The 24434-nt window shown below is 35.0% G+C and overlaps 1 protein-coding gene across 5 annotated transcripts in view; it reads right to left on the reverse strand.

Moving 5' to 3' along the window:
• Positions 1-9529: 9529 nt before the first annotated feature.
• Positions 9530-24434, reverse strand: part of CPSF6 (cleavage and polyadenylation specific factor 6) — a 31991-nt gene continuing 17086 nt past the window's right edge. For 2 of the 5 annotated variants that reach the window (XM_061130395.1, XM_061130376.1), the window contains 4 exons: positions 23989-24104; positions 23056-23209; positions 20989-21178; positions 9530-14310 (listed from right to left, as the gene is read on the reverse strand). In XM_061130395.1, coding sequence (XP_060986378.1) covers positions 20992-21178; positions 23056-23209; positions 23989-24104 — 457 coding nt within the window. In that variant the 3' untranslated portion in view covers positions 9530-14310; positions 20989-20991. The other 3 variants (XM_061130386.1, XM_061130359.1, XM_061130366.1) reach the window with 2 other exon arrangements.

Here is a 24434-nt window from a genome sequence, read left to right on the forward strand (position 1 = left end):
TGAGGGAAATATACCCACTGCTTCAAAGAAAAACTACCTTTTCATTTCTTCACTAATCTTAAGATGAAGGTGGTGGTGGTGGTTTTTTAATGTGGCCCTGGAAGAATGTCTGGCATCTAGTCAGCACTCAGTAATTGGTAATTAAGGCCTTTCAACTGGAAGACATTCCTCACTGCCATCCACACACCAGCCTCCCTAACCCAGCCTGGCCCGCCGCCTAGTGGTAGGTGCTCCCAACACTTCGCTAGGGCCCCCTTTTGTCTCAGGAGGACTCTAGCTCTGGTTATCTCCATCTTAATTTCTTCAAGAAGCAGACTGCCTCCAGTGTGGGAGTCATTAGCATGAATAGTTGTTTTCAAACAGTTTTTGAAAAAAAGGAGGCACCACATCACATGAGGAGGACAGAAATGGCTTGGCACAGGTATATTACTAAGTACAAAATTTCACCCAGAGTGGCTCCGCTGCTGCTAAGTCGCTTCCGTCGTGTCCGACTCTGTGCGACCCCATAGACGGCACCCCGCCAGGTTCCTCCATCCCTGGGATTCTCCAGGCAAGAGTGGCTCTAGGAGGCAGAAAACTCCAGAACAGTCTGCTCAGTCCACATCCACGTACATTGACTGTATTGCCCACTGCATTCCCTCTAAAACAAGGGATACACAGAACATACTTTTGTGTAGCCTCGCATCTGGCTCAACTTTCAGAATGTTTACCTGGTTACTGACCATTGTCGGTACTGCACTTCTCCCAACACCTATGCCCTGGGATGCTGGTCCCCAGGCAGTTGGCTTCCTTTAACCCATACTGTATTTTAAGGCTGTTCTGAGAGAAAGTATTGTCATTAGCTCACTTTTGATAAATATAAACCTTACGGTGCTGGAAAAGACTCATGAGAGTCCCTTGGACCGCAAGGAGATCAATCAATCCTGAAGAAAATCAACCCTGAAAATTCACTGGAAGGACCGATGTTAAAGCTCCAAACTTTGGCCACCTGATGTGAAGATCCAACCCATTGGAGAAGATCTTGATACCTGGGGAAATTGAGGGCAATAGGAGAAGGGGGCAGCAGAGGATGAGATGGTTGGATGGCATTACCGACTCAACAGACATGAGTTTGAGCAAACTGCGGGAGACAGTGAAGGACAGGGAAGCCTGGCGTGCTTCAGTTCATGGGGTCAGAGTCGGACACTGACTTAGCAACTGAACAAAAACAGTGCTTTACATTGTTTGAAAATTTGAAATAAAACATAAAAGCAATACTAGTTTAAAATACACTTTTCTAGACTATACATGCTTCTTTCTTATTAAGAATCTGATTAGACCAGGAGACTGGTTATAACATTATCTGTCTACCATCATTATGTCCTCAACAGATTGTGCTCATACTTCAAGTAAACTGGTACCTAAATGAATCTTCAAACATAAATAGGAAATCAGTTGTTTTAAAGTAGCATTTGCAACATTTTTGGAGATCTACCTTAAGTATTAAATACTTGTTAGTGGCATTATCTAGGTATGATAGCATGATCTAGAATTCAGCTGGACTTACACAACAGGTTATTTCTATAATTGCAATCTTATTTTGTATTAAATATATCTAACATAATATTCACAGTTCAAACCATACAATTAAATGCAATATGCCACCTCAGGAGCCTCCTGTGGCATGCTCCCTTCACTGTATTCCTCTGTCTCCCTGCCTCCAGTACTATACTACATGATGTTCATGACTTCCTTGAACTTTTCTACTGTTTTCCTTGTATCGGAATCTCTAATACATTTTCAAAATTTTGCCTGTTTTGGAACATTATATAAACAGAATCATACTGTGTGAATGTTTCTGTGACTTCCTTTTTCTAGTCAACATAATTTTAAGATTCATTTATGTTGCTGTGTGCAGCTAGAGTTATCTTTCCAGCCCAAGTAGTATTTTCATTGTACAGATATCCTACTACTAATCTATGGTTGGTGGACATCTGTGCTGTTTCATTTTTTGCTATCAGAAATAATGTTGCTATACACATTCTTATAAGAGCCTCCACACACAAAGAAGCAAGTTTCCCTGGTGTATATATATATGCACATTTACTTTACAAAGGAATGCTAAACTGTTTTCCAAAGTCATTCTAACAATTTACATCCTCTCCAGCAGTACCCTTCATTGCACCATATCCTAGCCAACACTTAGAACTGATCTTTTTTTTCCCCCTGGCCTATATACTAAATGTGAAATGACACCCGTGATTTCAATATGCATTTCTCAGATTCTTAATGAAGTTGAACATTTCACATATTTATGGAATATTTTTGTGTGAAATATTAACTCATGTGTTGCCCATTTTTCCACTGGATCTTTGTCATTCTCTAATAGAGCTGTAATTTATTATATATTATTGATACCAATCCTTGATTAGTTTTATGTGTCAAGTACCTTTCCCCACTTTGCTGTTGTTCAGTCGCTCAGTTGCGTCTGACTCTGCAATCCCTGTCGTTCACCACCTCCTGGAGCTTGCCCAGACTCACGTCCATCGAGTCGGCGATGCCGTCCAACCATCTCACCCTCTGTTGTTCCCTTCTCCTCCTGCCTTCAATCTTCCCCAGTATGGGGACTTTGGGAAGTCGCCACTTTGGGGCTTGTCTTTTCTCTATTAATATGTCTTTAATGAACAGAAGTTCTTATTCATAGTTATCAGTCCTTCCCTTTATGATTTGCACTTATATCTTAAGAAGTCCTTGTCTAATCCATGGTCATGAAATTATTTCCTATATATTTTTTCTTAATAGTCTAGCTTTGTCTGTCCCATTAAATCCACATTTAATCCACCTAGAAGTGATGTTTATGTGTAGCATTAGGTAAAGAGTCCATTCTTCTTTTTCAGTATAATCCTTACAATTTCCATCTTAGCATAAACTCTAGTTTTCATTTATATGTGGTTTCTGATCCCCCTGCACCATTCAATGGTGTATTAATTTATTGCTGTATAAAGTTTGCACTATCTTATTACAGGTCTTGGTATGGGACAGCAACTCTTCCCTTCCTCTCGTTTTTTAAAATTTTTATTAAAAAAAAAAAAAATGTATTTGGCAGCACCAGGTCTCAGTTGCGGCAAGATGGATCTTCTATCTTCATTGTGGCACACGGGATCTACTTCTCTGACCACGGAACTTAGCCGGCCCCCTTGCACTGGGGACAGGAGTCTTAGCTACTGGACCACCAGGGAAGTCCATATTATTTGCTTTTAATTCCACATAAAGTTTAGAATCAGACTGTAATATACAGGAAAACTTGACAAACCTCTTGAAATTTTAGTTGGATCTGTATTAATGCTAAGTCAATTTGGAGGGAATTGTTATCCTTACATTAAATCTTCTGATTCATGAACATGGGTTTGTCCATTGATGTGAGTTCATATCAAATCAAAAGGACTCAAAAATATTCAAAACTTCCTCCAAAAGGACTTGCACACCTTTTATTAAATTTAATACTACTTAATCTGTTTCTATATTGATGTTCACAGAGCTTCATTATCTTTTGATTCTAATAACTGCAGTCTTTCATAGCATCTCCTATATCCTGTAAGTAATGACCACTAAGTCCCACTGTCACATTCTCTATATCGGCTCTTCTGACCCAAAAGTAGATTACTGCTTTGCTACTGAATCTTCCTAAATTTGTTTCCTCACCTATAAAATGAGGAACTCCAATGGAATTGATTTCTTAAAAATACCACATGTGACAGCAGCCAGCAGATGTCTGTCTCTTCAACTGCCTTCTTACAGACACAGTTTTGTGTTCTCATGGTATTTTGCACATTGCAGTCATTTTGAATATTCATTGGGTATAAATTATTTCATTTCCTCTCAAAGGGCAAAAAGAATATCCCTTGGCTTATATATCCTTTCTGAATGCCACATATAGCACAGAGTGGACACTCAAACGCTAAAAAAAAAAAAAAAAAAAAAAAGATAGGCTATTCACCTAGGATTAAAAATAAAACAGGTATTATGTAGTTAAGTCAAATTAAGCCCACTCTCTTACACCTAGCCTGAGAATTCTATTCAGAATGACATTAGAATATTATATACTCTTCAAATAAAAGTTAAATATATTCTCCAAAGAATCTACATGTAAATACAAAATATGTAGGTACAAAATTCCTTCCCTTCAAGTAACACTTATGTGACTAAATATTTAAATATTTACAATATAAAGATATGAAATTTTCTTAATGGCTTTCATTAGAATGATCAAGAGTATTATTCTCATCATCACCTGGTCTTTTGGCTTGACTGTACTGCTGTGACTTAACAGGGACAACGACTTAGAAAAGAATCTTTCAGATCTTGGATGAGAGCTTGGCTTGGATTTTTCAGCTCTTGAGTTTGCTCTAAATTGGTTATATTATTTGGGGTCTGAATGCATACACTTAACTGTTTCCTCAATTATAAGATGAAATTACTAAATTATGACGTACCCTTTTATTTCTTATAAAAAATGAACACTAGATGGCAGCAAACACTAAGATATTTTAAAAACTAAATATTTTAAAATATTAAACTACTGTAAAAAAAATCACACTTTTAAAAAAGATACCAATTTTCACCCCTAAAATCAGTAATTTTAAAAGCATTCATTATTCAAAAGGAAATGGAGAAATATCCATTTTCACATTCACAGCCCTCTGTGGTCAGAGGGTAATTTTATGTGCCAAAAACATCAACTGTTCATATTTATTAAATCAAGAACAAGAAACTACTTTCTGGAAAATATGTGCATTTATAATTACTCTTAAGAATATTCATTATAGTATCCTTCATACAAGTCAAAAATCTAGTGGAATAACATGAGTGTACCCAATGATAAGAACTGATTAAAATGCCCTCCACCTAACCTACTATACAGTCTCTATAAAACTCATTTACACATTCGTGTAGAAAAAATTCTTACTAATTACACAAGACTCAGTGTGTGTGTTCTGAAACTACACTGATAGTATTTTCTGTGATTTCATGACTTAATATTAGGTAAAGCAACAAAATATGAGTGCAAACACAAGTGGTTCAAAAAAACTTCATTAAATGCCTCGGAAAGACTGGTTAAACATGAGTCATTTTAAAAATCACAGTTGATAGAGACATTACATAATGAAAAGGGTCAATTCTCCAAGACACATAACAATGCTTTATGCCTCTCACACCACTGTCAAACTACATTAGGCAAAAATGACAAAACTCAAGGAAAAATAAAAATAAAAATCACAGTTCACAGTGTCATACTTCACACCCGAAAGATGGCTATTATAAGAAAAACGGAAAATAATTTTATTCGAGATATGGAGAAACTGAAATTCTCATGCATGGCTCATGGAAAATATCAAAGAGTACAGCTGTTGTGGAAAAGCTTCAGGGTTCCTCAAAAAGTTGGATATAGAATTACCTTGCGCCTCTGTGCCCAGTTGTCTTTATCTTTGTGACCCCATGGACTGTATAACCCACCAGGCTCCTGTCTGTGGAATTTTCCAGACAAGAATACTGGAGTGGGTTGCCATTTCTTACGCCAGGGGATCTTCCCAACCCAGGGATAGAACCCATGTCTCTTGAATCTCCAGTATGGGCAAGTAGTATCTTTACCACTGCACCACCCGGGAAGTTATAGAATTATCATGCACGTGCATGCAAAGTTGCTTCAGTTGTGCCTGACTCTTTGCAACCCCAGGCTCCTCTGTCCATGAGATTCTCAAGTAAATACTGGACTGAGCTGCCATGCCCTCCTCCAGAGGATCTTCCCAACCCAGGGATTGATCCCACTTCTCTTACAGCTTCTGCACTGGCAGGTGGGTGGGTTCTTTACCACTAGCACCACCTGGGAACTACTGTAAAATTCAGCAATTCCACTCCCATATATGTATCTAAAAGAACTGCGAGAGATTTAAGCAGATACTTATACACTGATCTTCAAAGCAGCATTATTCATCATAGCCAAAAGGTGGAAACCCAAATGGCCACTGACAGATAAATTGATAAACAAAATGTGGTATATACATACAATTTTGACTTAAAAGGAATGAAATTTTGATTCACGCTACAACATGCATCCTGAAAACTGTATGCTAAGTGAAATAAGCCAGCCACTTAAGACAACATATTCTATAATTCTACTTATATAACGTATCTGGAATACACATATTCACAGAAAGCACAGAAGTTGCCAGGGAGGGTCTACAAGTGGGAGAGGAATGGTCAGTTATTGTTTAGTGGGTACAGGACTTCTTTAGGATGGAGTTCTGGACATGTAGGGCTTCCCTTGTGGCTCAGCTGGTCAAGAATCTGACTGCAATGCAGGAGAACTGGGTTTGACCCCTGGATTGGGAAGATCGCCTGGAGAAGGGAAAGGCAGGCAATCCACTCCAGTATTCTGGCCTGGAGAATTCCATGGACTGTATAGTCCATCAGGTCACAAAGAGTAGGACACAACTGAGCGACTTTCACTTTCTGGACATCATAGAGGTAATGGCTGCATTGCACACTGTGAATATACTTAAGGCCACTAAAATGGTTTAAATGGCAATTTTCATTATTTTGGGGTGGTTGTTGTTCAGTCCCTAAGTCCTACCCAACTCTCTGCAACCTCAGGGTTGCAAAGCCAGGCTCCTCTGTCCCCCACTGTCTCCCAGTTTGCTCAAATTCATGTCCGTTGAATTGTTGATGCCATCTAACCATCTCATCCTCTGCGTCCCCTTCTCTTGCCCTCCATCTTTCCCAGTATCAGGGTCTTTTTCAATGAGATGGCCCTACGCATTCAGGTGGCCAAAATACTGGAGCTTCAGCATCAGTGCTTCCAATGAATAGTCAGGGTTGATTTCCTTTAGGAGGGCTTCTCTGATGGCTGAGAAGGTAAGAGTCTGCTTGCAGTGTGGGAGACCCGGGTTTAACCCCTGGGTCAGGAAGATTCCCCTGAAGAAGGAAATGGCAACCCACTCCAGTATCCTTGCCTGGAAAACTCCACGGACGAAGGAGCCTGGCAGGCTACAGTCCATGCAGTAGCAAAGAGTTGGACAGGACTGAACGACTTCACTTCCCTTTCTTCTCCTTTCGTTTAGGACTGACTCGTTCGATGTCCTTCCAGTCCAAGGAATTCTTCTCCAACACCACAACTTGAAAACATCAACTCTTCCACTCAGTAGCCTTTACAGTCCAAACCTCACATCTGGACAGGACTACTGGAAAAACCATAGCTTTGATTATATGGACCCTTGTTGGCAAAGTGGTAACTTTTTAAATACATCTCGGCCTGCACAACTTTCCAAGGAGCAATGGTCTTTTAATTTCATGGCTGAAGTGACCGTCTGCAGTGATCTGGAGCCCAAGAAAACAAAATCTGTCACTGCTTCCACTATTTCCCCTTCTATTTCCCTTGAAGTAATGGTACTGGATGCCATATCTTAAGTTTTTTAAATGTTGAGCTTTACACCAGCTTTTTCACTCTCCTCTGACACCCTCAAGAGGCTCTTGAGTTCCTAACTTTCTGCCATTAGAGTGGTATCATCGGTGTATCCGAGGCAATTGGAATGGTTTTGGTCACTGCTTCCTGTGTATATGTCCACAGTTCTTCAGGTACGCTTGTCTACCAGATCTAATCCCTTCAATCTATTTGTCACCTCAACTGTATTATCCTAAGGGATTTGATTTAGGTCATACTTGAATGGCTTATGTGTTTTTCCCTACTTTCTTCAATTTAAGCCTGAATTTTGCTAAGGATCTCATGATCTGAGCCAGTCAGCTCCAGGTCTTTTTGCTGATAGTACAGAGCTTCTCCATCTTTGGCTGCAAAGAATATAATCAATCTGATTTCGGTACTACTATTTGGTGATGTCCACGTGTAGTTGTTTTTTGCATTGTTGGAAGTGCGTGTTTGCCATGACCATTGTTTTCTTGTGTTGTGTACTTTACAATTTGAAAGATGCTGAATTAGCTCTTATCACTGTACTGTCATAAGCTTAAGTTAACAGGATAATGTGGTAGACCTAAACTTTCAGGATATTCATTCATTATTTATTGAATATCTACATCCAATTTGCTTATTTATGTAGGCACTTGGGACTTAGAAGATCCGTGCTTTCATATGCCTTACAGTCTTACATACAACAAACGTAACATGTTGTGCTAATAATATGTATTGTTAGCTAAAATACACTTCAGAAAAAGCAGAATGAAGCAAGATGGTGGGTTCCATTCAATAGAAAGGTGAAAATAAACCTCATTAAGATGACACTGTCATGCAGATATCCAAAGCATTCCAAGCAAGGAACATGGCCTAAATGCTGAGAGGAACATTTGTGTTGTTCAGTCACCAAGTCGTGTCTCACTTTTTGTGACCCCATGGACTGCAGCACGCCAGACCTCCCTTTCCCTAGCTATCTCCCAGAGTTTGCCCAAGTTCATGTCCATTGAATCAGTGATGCCATCCAACAATTTCATCCTTTGTCACCCTCTTCTTTAAGAATTTTAGAGGAAAGGAACATGCCTGGACTGAAAAGGGACGCCAGGGTACTTCCCTGGTGGTTCAGTGATTAGGACTCCAAGCTCCTGCTACTGAGAGCCCAGGTTCAATCCCTGGCCAGGGAACTAAGACCCCACAAGGCATGTGATGTGGCCAAAAATAAAAAATAAAAAGGAGGGCCAGAATGGCTGGAATGCAGTGAGCAGGGAGAGAGGTACTGGGAAGTCTGGCCAGAGAGGTACTGGGAGCCAAATCACAGAGGAACACTTTAAGGACCGAAGCTTTACTCTTATAGGAATGGGGAGTCATAGCAGGACTTTGAACAGAGTTATGACAGAAACTCTTAACAGCGGTGCCAAGAATAGACTACAGGGAGGCAGGAGCAGAAAGCATGGAGACCTGTTAGGAATCACCCTAGTGACACAGGGAAAAAATGAAAGTAGTGGGAGTGGTAATTAAGTTGTCAGATTCTAGATACAGTAGACAAAAAGATTTCTGGCTGTACTGGATGTAGGGTGTGAGGAGTCAATAATTTCAAAGTATCGGCCCTAAGCATTTGAAATGATGCTGATGCTAGTTGTTGGGGCTGAGCCGGTGGTGGGGAATGCATGAGGGTAAAAGAATTCAGCCTTGGCATGTTATCTTTGAGATGGCTATCATTCAAGTAGAGATGTCTAGCTGCCAGTTAAGTCTCCAGTTGGAGAAAAACGTCTGATTAAAGTCTAGTAAGGCATCCTCTAAAATTAAACTAACGTTCTCTGAAACTTAGACTTAAAAATAAAGCAGCCTAAAAACCTTTTAGGTTTCTAAATCCTAATTTTAGTCAGATATCATCTGCTTTAAAGACCATCAAAATGGCAACACACACACACACACACACACACACAAACACCACCACTATCCAGGAGGGTGACTTAAAGATCAAATACCAACAGTCCAATTTCCGTTATATTGCATGTATATGGATTATTATCCACACCATACACAATGGCTAACAAATCATAAGTCAAACAAAAGAGACAAACTGCAAAGTCTTATAAAAACTGTGTTTTATTTTCAATACAAGATAAATACCATGCTCGTTACTAGTGCAGTTTAAAAGGCCAACAATGGCCAAATAGCAAACTGCTGAACAGTCACCTAAATGCTAAAGAAAGAAAAGACAGAAAGTAAACATTAAACACAAAATTGCAATTACAATCATTTTAATAAAATGGAATGAGTTTTTTAATAGAAGCTAATATGGAAGTCTATTTCTCATGGACATCAAGAAGATGTGTTTATTTGTTCAAATATCACCTTACCTTTTGCACAGAAATTTTATTGTGAAGTCACCATAGAGTCAATAGCTAAAATTTTAAGACTTTCTTTGGCCTTCTGGTATTAGATAAAATTATTTACAAACCGTGGTTCAGTAATTCACGTATACTGGTAATATGATACAATTTTTTGTTAAGGGCTTTCCATTAAAAATTGTAAAACAACTGTGTAAGGCTGTACAAGGCTGTAAACTACTTTGCTAATATATCATGGAATGAAGAGGAAGGAGGAATAATAGACCTTTTTTTTAAGGCTAAAGTCGTCAATGTTATAGATGCATTCCTTAGAACACATTATGATTTACCCCAAAGGATCTTTTCCCATTAAATACCACCTGAGTACTACAATTTTCAAAGTAAAAAAATAAACATGAATTCACCATTTGAAAATAATTTAACTTACAAATGCTGGGAAGAATTACGCAGTAACAATAAGACGAAAAGAACACATCTTCAAAATGAAATGTTTCCACTAAATGCAGGGTCTGTCCAATTATGAAACGGATGTAAAACATTTACATCCATGACGGAGTTTTAGGTTACTCCCACATGAAAAACTCTCTGAAGTATTTACTATCTGCAGATACCGTTTCAAGATTTGTGTGACTTCAATTAAACTCTACTTAATATTTTTAAAAACTCCCATTACAAGAGGCTAATTAATATAGCAGGAAGTCTTTAAAACATTAAAATATATATAAACCTAACCAAGTGTTTATACGTCCCATAAAAAGCGTAATAGCTGCACATTCAGAGTGAATACCAACAACCTGAAATTTTAAAGAGACTGGTTACAACAAACCTAAGTCAATCTGAACACAATACAACTGCCTGAATATTGAGTGTTTATAAAACTTCGTATTCCTTCTTTCTGATTCCAAGAAAGAAGAGTGTAAGAACTTTCTCCCAGAAGCCTAGACATTTTAAAACACATTTTCTATTTCAGCTTACAATAAATTATTTTAATCCTGAATCTTTTGAAATCTCTAAATCAAAATTCTCACATTACAAACACAAGGAATGCTATATGTAAGGCCACATCTTAATAAATTTATAATTTTTGGTTTAGTATTTATTAAAAAATTAGTCTAAGGCTTCTAAGAGTCAAGTTGCTAAAAAAAATAAAACAAATACACCAGTGTTTAAACTGAAGGTTAATGTAGAAAACAACAACACAAATACTGTAGAACAGAAAAATAGAATGCTTTGCTACAAAAATCCCACTTAATATATTTCAGCACAAAAATGTCTAATGTGTACAATGGATAAGCGTGCACTTAAAAGTACATACAGCTACAGGGCACATTACAGATGGCCACGGGATGCAAATGAACTTAATGAATAAAATTTAAAAGGCAGGTATATGTAAAACAGCTAGGATCTCAGTACTGTGTTCTCAGTAAAGAACTAGAACATAAATGTCCTCTTAAAAAAACAAGCTAATGCTTAAAACACAAAAGTGAGGCCATCTTACAAGATACAGAAAACACAATGATCATTCAGGTATGAAAACCAAAATGTCGAGAGCACTGCAACAGAGTCTTGCAGTGTATCTCATTGTATCAAACAGTATGTATTTAGGTTATTGGCACATTTTAACACATAAAGGAAAGAAAGTCTTTACCATTCCAACAATTTTCCCCTTTCACTATAAAATGTTATACAACATTGATTAAAACCACCATGTTTAAGAACGGACCATAAACTAGTAGAAAACAAAGTAATCTTCTCCATAGGAGAATTAACTGAAAATAATACCTTAAGCTACAATCCATAAGTTTTTTGTGAACTCCAAATTGTAGTTAACTGCTTAAGAATATTCTAGGTAAATGGGCTAAATTATGATCATTAGCCACTGCAACTTACTCCAAATCTTGCTTATGAAAACTGACAAAACACTCACAAATTTATACTGGAATATCCTTTCCAAAACCTGTGTCCTTTAGCACATTCAATTCAAAGGGCTGCTTCAGAAGCAATACCATTTAGTGCTCTATCACTCATTCATAACTTTACCAGCTGAAAGGAATGTGACTGCATAGCACGAATAAATGCTATGGCTTAAAATTAAACTCAAGTTTTGATTTCACAGCCGCTACAATTATTATCAGAAAGAAATAAGAAAGGTCTCTGGGACTCTTTTTTGGTGTCTATGTAAAGATTAATCTCTTTGGATTGTTTTTAACATTAAAAAAGTTTTCAGTAACATCAGCCCATTAAAAGGGGGGGGGGGGGTGGCGGGGAATGAAGAATAAAACAAAGCTTGTCTTTTCACCCTTACTGCTATATATTCATGTATCAGATAAAGACTTTGCAAAAACTGATCAAAAAGTTATTCCCTTTTGATGACACTTAAAAATTAATAGACTAACAGCAAACAAGTATAGTACACTCACATTGTCTGCAACAAAAGTACGTAATGAGATCAGCCAAGCAGGGAGAAGAATGATATAGAATGAGCAATTTAAAGGGTTCCACTGATAAAAAAAATGAAAACATACATGAAGGATTTAATTAGTATAAAACTTCCAGTTTTCATTTCAAGTTCAAGCACAGTTAAGATTTTTATGATTCCATTTTTAAACTTTTCAGAGAAAATTGTATCCTCATGGACATTTACTTACCTTTTAAACTATTAACTAATTCCCTTGTAATATTTATGTCCATACTTCTTCGCATTACGGCATTGTAATATTAAAAAAGCTAAGAAATAATAAAAACTAACAACACCTATACACAAAGCAAGAAAACGGATTTTGATACAACTCTCAAATGTTAAAAAGCCAACTGCATTTTCAACAAGATAAAAAAAATCATTTCTGAGAGCAAACAGTTCTGATGAACACCAGTGATTCCATGCATAAACACCCTAATCACAAAATGTTTTAAAATAAAACTGGCAATATTTGGAACAGCTAATTCTGTAAGAGCTAGTATGATAGTGGACAACATGAAAGTGAAGAACTGCAGTTCTCTGGAGGGCTTCTAAGGTTGCATGTTACATAATATCCAGGGTGCTTAAATTAGCATTGTCCTAAAATTTAGCTATACTTTAAAAATGTGTATTATCAGAAGATCTCTCAAAGATTATTAGATTTTAAAAACATTAGAAACAAGCTTAAAGGTTTTAACTCAAATTTTTGAAGCAGTGATTCAGAATGACCTTCCTAAATTGACACTCTGCCTATGCTGATTAAGAATACATGCTAGCCAGGTGCTTTTAATGTGGGCTTATATGCAAGGCAGGTTTGAAAAAAACCTTTGATTAACTAGGTAACTTTAGCATGAATTAAATAGACTGCATGAATACACAGAACTCCTTAAACTGTGGAGACAGGTACACCTATAATCTCCCATTACACATACAGGAGAATACAACCCAATGTTAATAAGCATCACATCCTTCAGAAGTCTATTTTCTGTAACTGCAAAAGAAAACTAAGGCTTTCTTTACTCACATTTGTCTGCTGCACAGCTGCCTATATTTACATTGCCCATGGCTTCAAAAATAAACCATAAGCACTATCAATATAAAATAGCAAATAACTGCTGCATCAAATCAGAATTGTCAAAATATTTCTTCAATGCTAGCAGTTTACAATTAAGCGTTTCAGTACATGTGTCTTTTAATTAAGCTGCATTACTGTAGCAAATCACGTGTGGATTTTTACTAAAATGTTAAAATCACAAAATCTTTGTTGACCCCTAACACAATGACTGGATTGCTATATCGTGAAATTTCAGTTTTTTACAAGTTTACATACCATTCAGCAAAGTCACAAGCTTAACTAGGTAAAAACAGCTAGAAAAGCAGAATATAGAAATATTAAATATCCAGATAATCACCTATTCTAATATCAAAATCAAGGGCAAGAGACACTTAATTAGTATGTTTAATTCACTGAACGCAAGATTAGGTTGATGCATATCCAAAAACGCTATTGCAATGTTGTTTTTTTTTTAAACGACAGTATAAATGTCATAGTAACATTATCTTTAGATATTGCTGAACACAAGACTTTCCCTGAGGTGTAAACATCAAATAACTTGAACAGCTTTACACATCAGCCCCATTGAACAGTTTATTACAACACTACATCTACTGTAATCAAAGTGGTGCTGTTTACAGACATCATCATATGAACAGTTTTTAACAAGAACAAACTACTATAAAACAAGCATTTACTTGACGTTTTTTTTCCAATTGCTTGCACATTATAATGGCCAAATGTATATAACCAGTAATAAAGTTGCAAAAGCTTTAACTTTTTAAATCACACAGGTTTCCTTCAAATAAAACAGTTAAGCAACATAAAAAATAAAAGTAGAGCTACTGGTTACCATTTATGCAGATTTGCTTTATTCAGATCTATTCCTGTTCATTTTATCCATGAATCCTTACAGGTTCAGTTCAATCACAAGAAGCAAACTGCTGGACAAGCGTCATTTTTCCAGAAGACTGTTTTGTCTTGGAAGGTGTTCCTCTTCCTTCAGCTGTAATGTGTCAAAATTTATGATGTAGATTTTGCTATTCCCCATAATACACAGAAAAACGCTGGCTTAACTATACATACACAAGTCGTGCATCTACTTCACTGTTACGTATTCTAACACAAAATAAGAATTAACTGAAACAGTAGCTGCCTTTGTGATGGAGAATGCTCCCAATTTATGTGATGATTAAAAGAGACATTCTGATTTCCTTCTTCTTATTACTGCCTTATAAATTTAATGACTGAAGCAAATGAAAATGTAGCAGCTACTGTTTCTGTGAAGATGGAAACATTTATAAGTCATTTTCTAAAGTATTCATACTACAAAAATGGAAAATGCCTGTATGATTTTAATGTAAATATTTTTCATTCATCCACATAAATTCTATATAACTCATAAACAAATGAGAATTGAATATAAATGCAATAAATTATTTTACAAATTAGTTGTATTTGACAGTATACAGGAACTTCTGCAAGTATAAACCAAACGGACCTCCATGTTACAAAACTTGTAAATATAAGCTCACTATGCACATGTAAATAAATATGACATTCACGTACAAATCTTTAGACATATACAAATTTATAACAGTACTGTCACTCTATTTCACCTATATCAAAATATCTAATGTATATAAACTAAGCCAAAACCAGCTAAATGGGAATCTACAAATTTCATTGAAAACTAACAAAAAGAAAAAAAAAACCCAATAAATGAGATAAACTAAAATTTTAGGAATACATAAAAATGCAAACTTCAGGTAGAGGTTCACAAAGGAAACACATTCAATTAATGTGATATTAGTGACCACTGAAATACCAGTTATTTGAAATATAAATTCCAAGAGAGCATGTCAATAATAAGATGATGTAAGAGGCAAAAGGGCACATTGTTTAGTAACAGTCTTCCATAAAATTAGGAATACTTTTTGGTCTACAATTAAGAATAATTAGTATTCTGTCACAACTAACTATAAATTTTCTTTCAAGTCCTCTCCTCCTCAACTAGGGTGTAAGCATTTAAGAGCATCAATACACATATTCACATTGCCTAGCAGTAAAAAACTTAAATTTTACAACTGCAAAAGAGAAAAGCAGATACTATAATCCTGAAACTTTCAAACTGTTTTTATTTGCCCTTATTTTTCATATAGATAGTTAAGCCTTTTTTAATGCTACCTTTTATTGTACTTTATCTTATGTTGATAAAGCTTTTGGTGAAATTATTTCACAGAAAAAATCTAGGAAGATGGCTGGCTTTCACATATCTTTACTACTTTTCAATATACTTAAACAAACTGGTATTGAAGCATTAAAGAGAGACAAAGCATATATTCTAACCAAAAAAAAAAAAAACCAACATTAATAGGAAATTCACAATTCTTACTGCAAGAGAACGCTATCTCCCTAATTATTCTGTCATATTGGAAGGGTTAATTAAGAAGGAAACATTAAGTCACAATGAGCAAAACAAAAATACCCAACCCTTCCAAAAACCATATGGCATATTCTGCAATTTTATATCATTCCGAATGGAGAAGTTCTACTACTTTATATGTAAAGAATCCTGTATGTGAAATTACAACATATATCTTTAGGATGAATACATTTATTGTTTGCTTTAGAGATAAGACTGTTACTACTAATAAATCTCTAATTTTCACCATACAAACATAAAATCTGGGGGATAATCTGACAGTTTTTATTTCTACTTCTAAACACTTTACATGTATCCATTTGGAAATACAAATTTTACAATCTCGAAAAAAGGCAAAATTGAAGGCAATACAACCCATTTCCAATAACCCAATTCCATATTATAGTCTCAAATTTCTAGGCAGAAATCTACACAAACAAAGATATAAAAAAGAAGCTTAAAAGTAACAAATACATTCAGTGGTCATATTTTCAGAATACCATGCAGTCAAATCTATAATGTCAAAGCCACACAATGTCTTGCTTTAGCTATCAGTTATAGGAAGATCTATGTAAACAGATGTTAAAAAAACTGAGACAGATGGAATCTATGGCTCTTTAATGAGTATATAAAGTGATCACTAAGTTAAAATTTCAATACAGAGAAGCACCTGCATTTTGAGATACGCCCAAGAACAATGGTGTGGGTGCCCTATCCCTTCTCCAGGGGATCATCCCAACCCAGGAATCAAACAGGGGTCTCCTGTGTTACAGGCAGATTCTTTACCAGCTGAGCTACCAGGGGATCCTGAGATAATTTAAGATCAAGTCAGCATTAACAACTCAAATTATGAATGCTTCTGTTAGAAATTTATCCAAGAAAATTTACTGGTATCAGTTACTTCATCTTTCAAGTAAAAGATTCAAATATATATTAGATATGGATCTCTTACAGGTTTTCACATTAATATATTGAATTTGAAGGATTCTAATTTATTAACTCAGTATAATAAAATTCACTTTTTATCTGAAAATTTCCTGATGAGAGGAATGGAGATGAGGTGGGCAGAAGACAGAGAAGTATCTAAATACAACTCTTTCTAAAATCAACATCCCTTCTTGCATTGACTAGAACACAGTACACAAAATCTTGTTTATGGTAGATATTTACAAAAAACTCCCTTACTACCAAAACATTTTATACTTTCATCTTTCCACTTCTAGAGACAGTACTTACCTCATTTTAACTAAAGAATTTTATTACACTATGAAATAGAATTCATGACTGCTGCGCCAGGCAGTCTACTAAATGGCAGAAAAATAAACTTCACAAAGAATACTCATCTTTGCTCCAAAATCTGACAAAATGGCCATTTCAAAATAAGCTGTGATTTAGATTTCACTGTTGAGAGTTAAAACATGCTACCACCAAGGCATATTATATTAGTAAATCTGGATAGCATACATGACACCCTTACTCCTTTTTTGGTTATTAGGCTTCTTTTAAACAATGCTAACTATTCATTCTAATTAAAAATTTATTCAAAACAATCTAATTCACAAACTAAACCAATGGTAGCAAATTTTACACTGAAATGAAGGTGAGAGATCAAAGTGACTCACACTGGTACTGATTTTTTTTTAAAGAAACAGGGAACATTAATTATTTGTAAACAAAACCATATTCTTAAACCACAGTGAGCAAAACACACTACACATACATTCTAGGGATCACTTACTACCCTATTCTCACTGCAATTAACATACCTGTGTAGTCTCACATGTTTTGCTAATAATACTAAAAGCAAGGAAAATTAAAGCAAAAGTGAGAGGTAGCATATCCAAATGAAGCAGTTAGAATATATGGGGAAACCATAAACACAGGGATGGGTAATATTAGTCTGATCTCAGATGACCTAAGAGTTGCAGAAATAATTTTTAAATCTCATCACCACCAGTATCATTTATCAGATAATTAGAAGTATTTAATTTTCACCTAAGACTCAAAGTTAACACTAACTCTTAAGGAGATAAAACATCTTAACATTTAAAAAAGAATATTCGATTCTTTGGGCTTTTTTTGTTCGTTTTTCCCAAATTAATGCAAAGCTAAAAAACTGAGTAAGGAATGCAAAACACCCTAAATCTTGTACAATGACAACAAAATCTAAGATCATAATATTTATGATAGGAGAAGAGAAATCATATAGCAAAGGAAAGTATAATTATTTAACCTATACCCCATACATGATGCTTAAAAATCTAATCAAAGGAATGGATAATGATTTGAGAATGTGTCAAGTCATGTGTCGGGGAGAGGAAAAGCATGAATAAAAAGTACTTTAAAAAAATCCTTTCATTACTCTTCAGTACACAAACAAAAGCAGAACCATTAACAGAAATGTGCTGAGTAGTGTTGTTCCCAACAAGTAATAACAGAAAGACGAAAGAAAATAACTATGAAAATAAAATTATTTCTGTAAAAAGCATATAATATTAAAAACACTGAACTACTTTTGTTTTGCTCAGAGTGGTCTGAGAATTGAGGCAAAAATTACACAATATGAAGCACAATGTATTTACATGCTGAAATTCACAATATTGATATTCTCATTAAAATATTATATATTTGAACTTAGATATTAAATGCTTTTAGAAAAACTAATACATTTTTTAAATGAGAAAATGCAATTAACATTACCAACAGTTCAAACACAAAAAAATTAAGATGGGACAGACATTAACAGCTTGCCAACATCATTAAGTTTCCAGTTAAATTAAGAACTTGCCCTTTAAGCCATTCATCATCACTTTAATAATAGGTCACATTATTGTTTTATTTGTATACAGACTTAACAGTGACATTCACTTCAGCTTCCAAATTACTCTTATTCCATTTAGTCCATTTAAGGTTTACATGAAAGTTCAAAAGGACTCATATTTTAAAACTTCTAAAAAAGGTCAATAGACCTTATTTTGATGGTAATTAAATGTGCAAATTTTTTTATTTGTTTAGGAAAGTTTTTCACTTGGATATATTTAATCCCAATTCCCCCCACCTCACTTATTCCATGTCTACATCAGCAATAAATACTTTTTGGTATATAGCAAAGGTACAATATTCCAGGTTAACAAAATTTTTTGCACTGGAAATGCTTATGTAAAATTTTGCTTGGATGAAGGCACATAACAATATTACAACTCAATTCTGATTATAATGTACAAACAAAACATGGGAATTTTGGTATGGTACACATCAGCGATTAAGAAAAAATGCCGACAATATTTAGTTTGCAAGTTAAGAATTCATAGTTAATGTCTGAATGTAATGAAACTCAAACCATGATATAGTTAGGTGTACCCATTACTGGAAATGTAATATTAGTTAATTCAAGGTATTTAAAATTAACAATGGACTCTTCAGAAAGAGTTTATCTATTTATGCTAGTTTAACTAAAACCAGTAGGAAAACCTGTTAATTAACTTTGGATATAAACTGGTTCAGAATGTCCAGTCCTGAAGAAGATTGAAAATGTATGCAAGTTCCATTCTCATGACTTCAGTAACCAGAAGCTTGTTGATAACTGACAAAGCCTAAGTAAAAATAAAACTTGAGGGACCTGTATCTTACTTTAAATGACTGATGAACATTAAGCATTTCACTAAGGTGGCCATAATTCACCTAAAGCAACTGATGGGCACTCGGAGTTTTTTTTAAGATGGGATCAGGCCCATTCAACTTGGGGAGAGGAGGGGGACTACATCTAAAAAATCTAATGTTTATTTTTATATGACACAACATTCAATTCTTACATCCAAAAACAATATCAATTCCAAAAAGCTTAGTTTTAAAAGTAAAAAAAAATTTTGCCTTATATTAAAATAATGTTTTGAAAATTGTATTAAGTTCTATAACACAGTACATGGAGAACTTTAAAATTACAGTTTGATATATATTCAAGATGCATATTCATAATGCAAGGAAAAGTATTAAAACTTGCCTTTCACTTCAGAAAGCTCTTAAAACTGTAAATAATATAATAACTTATTTGTATACCACAAAAATAAGACTTACATTGCTTGTTTCCTAAGTAGTATTACTTAAAAAAGGATCTCATTTGCTAAAATATACCTACTTTACTTAAAGAAACTGCTATTCTGTCACAGAATTACATACAAGTCTTTGGTTTTGCCCATTACAATTTAAACACTACCAATTACTGAATTTTCAGTATTTCCCAATTTTAGTTACGGAAAATAGTCATGTAAAGTAGTAACCTATAAGGGATTGGTTTTAGTCTAATTTAATTTTGATATGCCACCAACCTATGAAGCAAAAAAAACCTGCTTACAGAATAACTTCTGTGTCACATGCACAAGCCTTATAGTGCCCTCTTCCCACTCTTCACATGAATAAATGCTGTTCACAAATATAAAAATAAAATTACACGTGAAAATGAAGTATAAACAGACAACTCTTCCCGCTTAATGAAAAATGTACACAATAGTTTTAAAATACAGAAAAAAAAGACATAATGATTATGGTTTATGAATGAAACATCAAAGAAAATTACTTCAAGGTTATTCTAACCTGAGATGTATGATTTGATACAACTTAAAATTCTCTACATGGAATACCCTGAATTCATTTTAACTGAGTAACTTTCTTACCTTCTTTGCAAATCAAAGAATACTATTTCTTTTAAAAACAAAGCCCAGATGGCAGGAAAAGTGTCTTTTCTCAAAAAAAAAGTTTTTCTCAATGCTAACAAACCACCTTCCAACTAGCAACAAGTGTCAGATTGTCTTTCAAATTTTTAGGGATAGTTAGTTAGTTCAAGGAGAGAAACTTAAAATTTATTTTTTGAAGTCCAAGCATATTACAGTAAGAATTAACTCATATTTTATATTTTAAATCACATGCAAACTGTGTATGTGATTAAGAGAATTCCAATTTTTAGATTTTAGAAGTAGACAATGAGTCCTCTTGATTATTTTCTTGCTTTCTTAGGATCATTAACAAACAGTCTGAAACCTAAAAGCTGTAACTCAAGCAAGCAGTATTTAAGGATAAGAGGTCAAAATATTTACCTGTCATTACTCACCTGTCATTTACCTCAGATGATTCCAGAAGATTAAATTCAGAACAAGTAGTTGGATGGTATAAAATGTGGGTATATACTGTATAAACAATAGCCTTGGAGTTATAATCACTATGAATGACAGGCATGCTGGAAGCAACAGGACAAGGAACACCCACCTGCTAACGATGACGATACTCGCGCTCACGGTCGCGCTCTCGGTCCCGGTCCCTGTCCCGGTCCCGGTGTCTCTCTCGCTCCCGGCTTCTCTCTCTGTAATAATCATCATGACGATCTCTACTGCGGGATTTATGACGCCGACTCTTTTCTCGTGATCTACTATGATCCCTTTCTCTTGATCGTTCACGTCTTCTAAAAGAAATTACTGGATTAATGCTCTCCATAATTAGCTTTAAATTTTAATATTTTGATGTTTAAAAATATCCAAGGCAAAAAAATAACTTACAAATATAGTTTAGACTAAAACATCCTGAACAGACAATAATGATTTACCAACTCAGCAACAAGCATGAACTAGAAATCCCATTTTAAAAAACATTCACCTAAAAATTGGGAAGCAGACACACCATGGCAATACATCATATCATCTATTACAACCAGGAGCCTAAAAGAGACATGCGATATTTACTGAATGAAAAGCGGAAAGGTAAAGTAGAGAAAATCTCATAGGACTTGTGTTTTAACCGAACGAATATATAGAAAAGTAGTTTTTTAGAAATAAAATTCATGGTATCACTCAATACACAATGAGACTTAAATACTTAAAATTATAACCCATTACTGTAAGTTACCTAAACATACATGTAAGTATCAATCTTACATTTATAACTAGCCAAAACATGGTTCATCGTAAGTGCTACCCTGCTAAGAAACTTCCTGAAGAAATATACACATATGTATGCTTGGAGGATGGTAGTGCTGAGAAGCATAGTGGCAAGCAAAGAAGAAACTCAGTAAACACGACCACTAGAAAAGATTGAGCAATTATTTACACTGTTATTTAATAAAGAGAAATGCTGCATGAACTTCCTTTAGAAATAAACAAAAAACAGATACTTTAACCAAAGTATATATCTTAGAAATCCTACTAATGTAAGTTCTGAAATTCACAATTAGGAAATAACTGCCGATTAGTTTAATCTCTATTTTGTATTTCTGCACCAGACAGCTTAACTTAGCAAACATTTTTCTTTTTAGCAAACATTATTAAGTGTTAAGCTTGTGATCAAGGTAGAAGTTATTCTGGACTTAAAAAGTTAAAAGACTATGTAAGATACAGTCTTTAGCTGTGAAAATTTGTTTGAGATCCAAAGATCCTTAAACTGGGTCACAAAAGTAATAATTATAAAGTTGGGGACCACGACAAAGACAAGCTCCTTTTCCTAGCTTAATGAAGACGACTCTACTACCTGGTAAGTACACCAAAGACCTAAAAGTATCATGTCAAGTTTAAGCTTTACTTTTCTAAAATATGTAAAATTTCAACATTAGCAGTAATGCCAAAAAAAGAATTGCCTGATTTTAAAAAAACCCTAAGAAATACATCATAAACTCCCTTGTCCAAGAAATACTTATTTAGCACCCATTCTCTACATATTACAAACACACTAACGAACAAGACAGGTAAATAAGACCCCTCCCATTTTTCAATGTGTTCTAGTGAAAAGAAATGAGAAAGAACAATAAGTAACAATACTTAACAACAATAAGAAAGAAGAGATTGCAGGAATAATTATTAAAGAAATAAACAGAATAATCAGAATAACCTGGGAGAAGACCCCCTCCTAGAAAGATTGAATTGAGAAAAGAACAAGGAACAGCTATGTGAAGAGCCAAGGAAAAAGGCTCCCAGTAGAAGAAATACCAAGTGTTAACACAGAAACAAGAGTTTGATATGTCAAGAGGAAGAAAAGGGAAACCAATATTGCTAGAGAATAGTGAGCAAGAGAGGTACATAATGAGGTGAACTGTATCATACTGTTTACAATGTTTATATTTGTATTATTACATTTATTCTAAGAATAAGAATTATAAGAATAACTGAAAGCCTCTGAAGGGTTTTAAGCAAGCAAACACCTGACATTTATTAAACAACAACAAAATCACATTAGCTGCTAAATAAACAGTAATAAGTAAAATCAAAGTCCTATAGAGTCCCAAACACAACATTTCTCTCTATTTGCAAAGCAGCAATTTTAAATAGACATGAGACAGGAAAGTTTTACCTTGATCCAGAACCATAAGACTTGGATTCAATTCCATGAAGGCAATCTTGCAAAGAGCTAATAAGAACTTTGCAACGATCATCAGCAGATACTTTGGATTGTTTAATTAAAGAAATTGCTGTTACCAATGTCTCAATAGCACTCCCATAATCACCTGTGAGTGGAAGGAGACAGGTTTAAGTCAAACAAATTTTACTTTCAAAAATATCACCTAACCATTTGAGGCGACCATTTTAAAAAAGCAATGCACTTTAAAATAATTATAGATGATGTCTTCATTTTTTCAGTTTCATCATTTGGGAAAGGCTTTAACGTACATGAAGTTTGTTATTGTTATAGCAATAACACGTGATCATTTAGTAAATATGGGAATAAACGAGCTGCCTTAGGGCCCCTGAGCCATTAAATGTCAGGGCTAATACTTAAATTTATACCTAAAATGTTTAAATTAGGGGTATTTCACTACACTGTGACATACAGTTCCCTTCAATGCCTTTTAAATAAAAGATAGGTAATGACTGGGAAATATACATGTAGATGACCCATCTTCAAAGTTGTACTTGAAAGCTTTAGGTCATGCCTAGACTTCCCTGGTGGTACAGTGGAAAAGAGTCCGCCTGCCAATGCAGGGGACACAGGTTCGACCATTGGTCCAGGAGGATCCTACATGCCTCGGAGCAACTAAACCCATGCGCCACAATTACTGACCCAGGGTGCTGCAACTACCGAAGCCTGTGTGCCTAGAGTTTGTGCTCTGCAGCGAGAGAAGCCACCACAATGATGAGCCAGTGCACCGCAACTACAGAGTCGCCCCTGCTTGCTGCAACCAGGGAAAGCCTGCCCACTGCCAAAACTAAAATCATTTTTTACAAATTTTAGGTCATTCCTAATAACATAAATAAGAAATATTAATACAGAAAGAAATATACAAACCAGCGCTGGCATCAGACACAGCTCTTGAAATAGCACTGCTTGAGATTGCCCTATTTCTATTCATGATTTCTTCAAACTCAGCTTCACTCAATGGCGTTCTTGCAGTATCCATCTCCCTATAAAATCAAAATAAACCTTCAATCATACACAAGATTTTCTAAATTAGTCATAATAGTGTAATGCAATTCAAACAACTGCTTTTGACAAGTGCCTCAGAGCTAATAGTTATTTTTTCATATTGAAATATGCTATTTGTCATACAAACAGAGCAGGTATATGCAAAATTCCCTTGTACCATTATCTTTCAACTGAAATAAACTAGCAATTTAAAAACCTTATCTTTCTGGAGGTCAGAAATGCTATATCTACATAAAATGCAATAAATATTTTTTCAGTCATACAAAAACATGTAAAAAATTGTTTTGATGTCTCTCTATATATGTATG

This window comes from Dama dama, chromosome 3 (genome assembly GCF_033118175.1).
Source record: "Dama dama isolate Ldn47 chromosome 3, ASM3311817v1, whole genome shotgun sequence".
NCBI classification, from domain to species: Eukaryota; Metazoa; Chordata; class Mammalia; order Artiodactyla; family Cervidae; genus Dama; species Dama dama.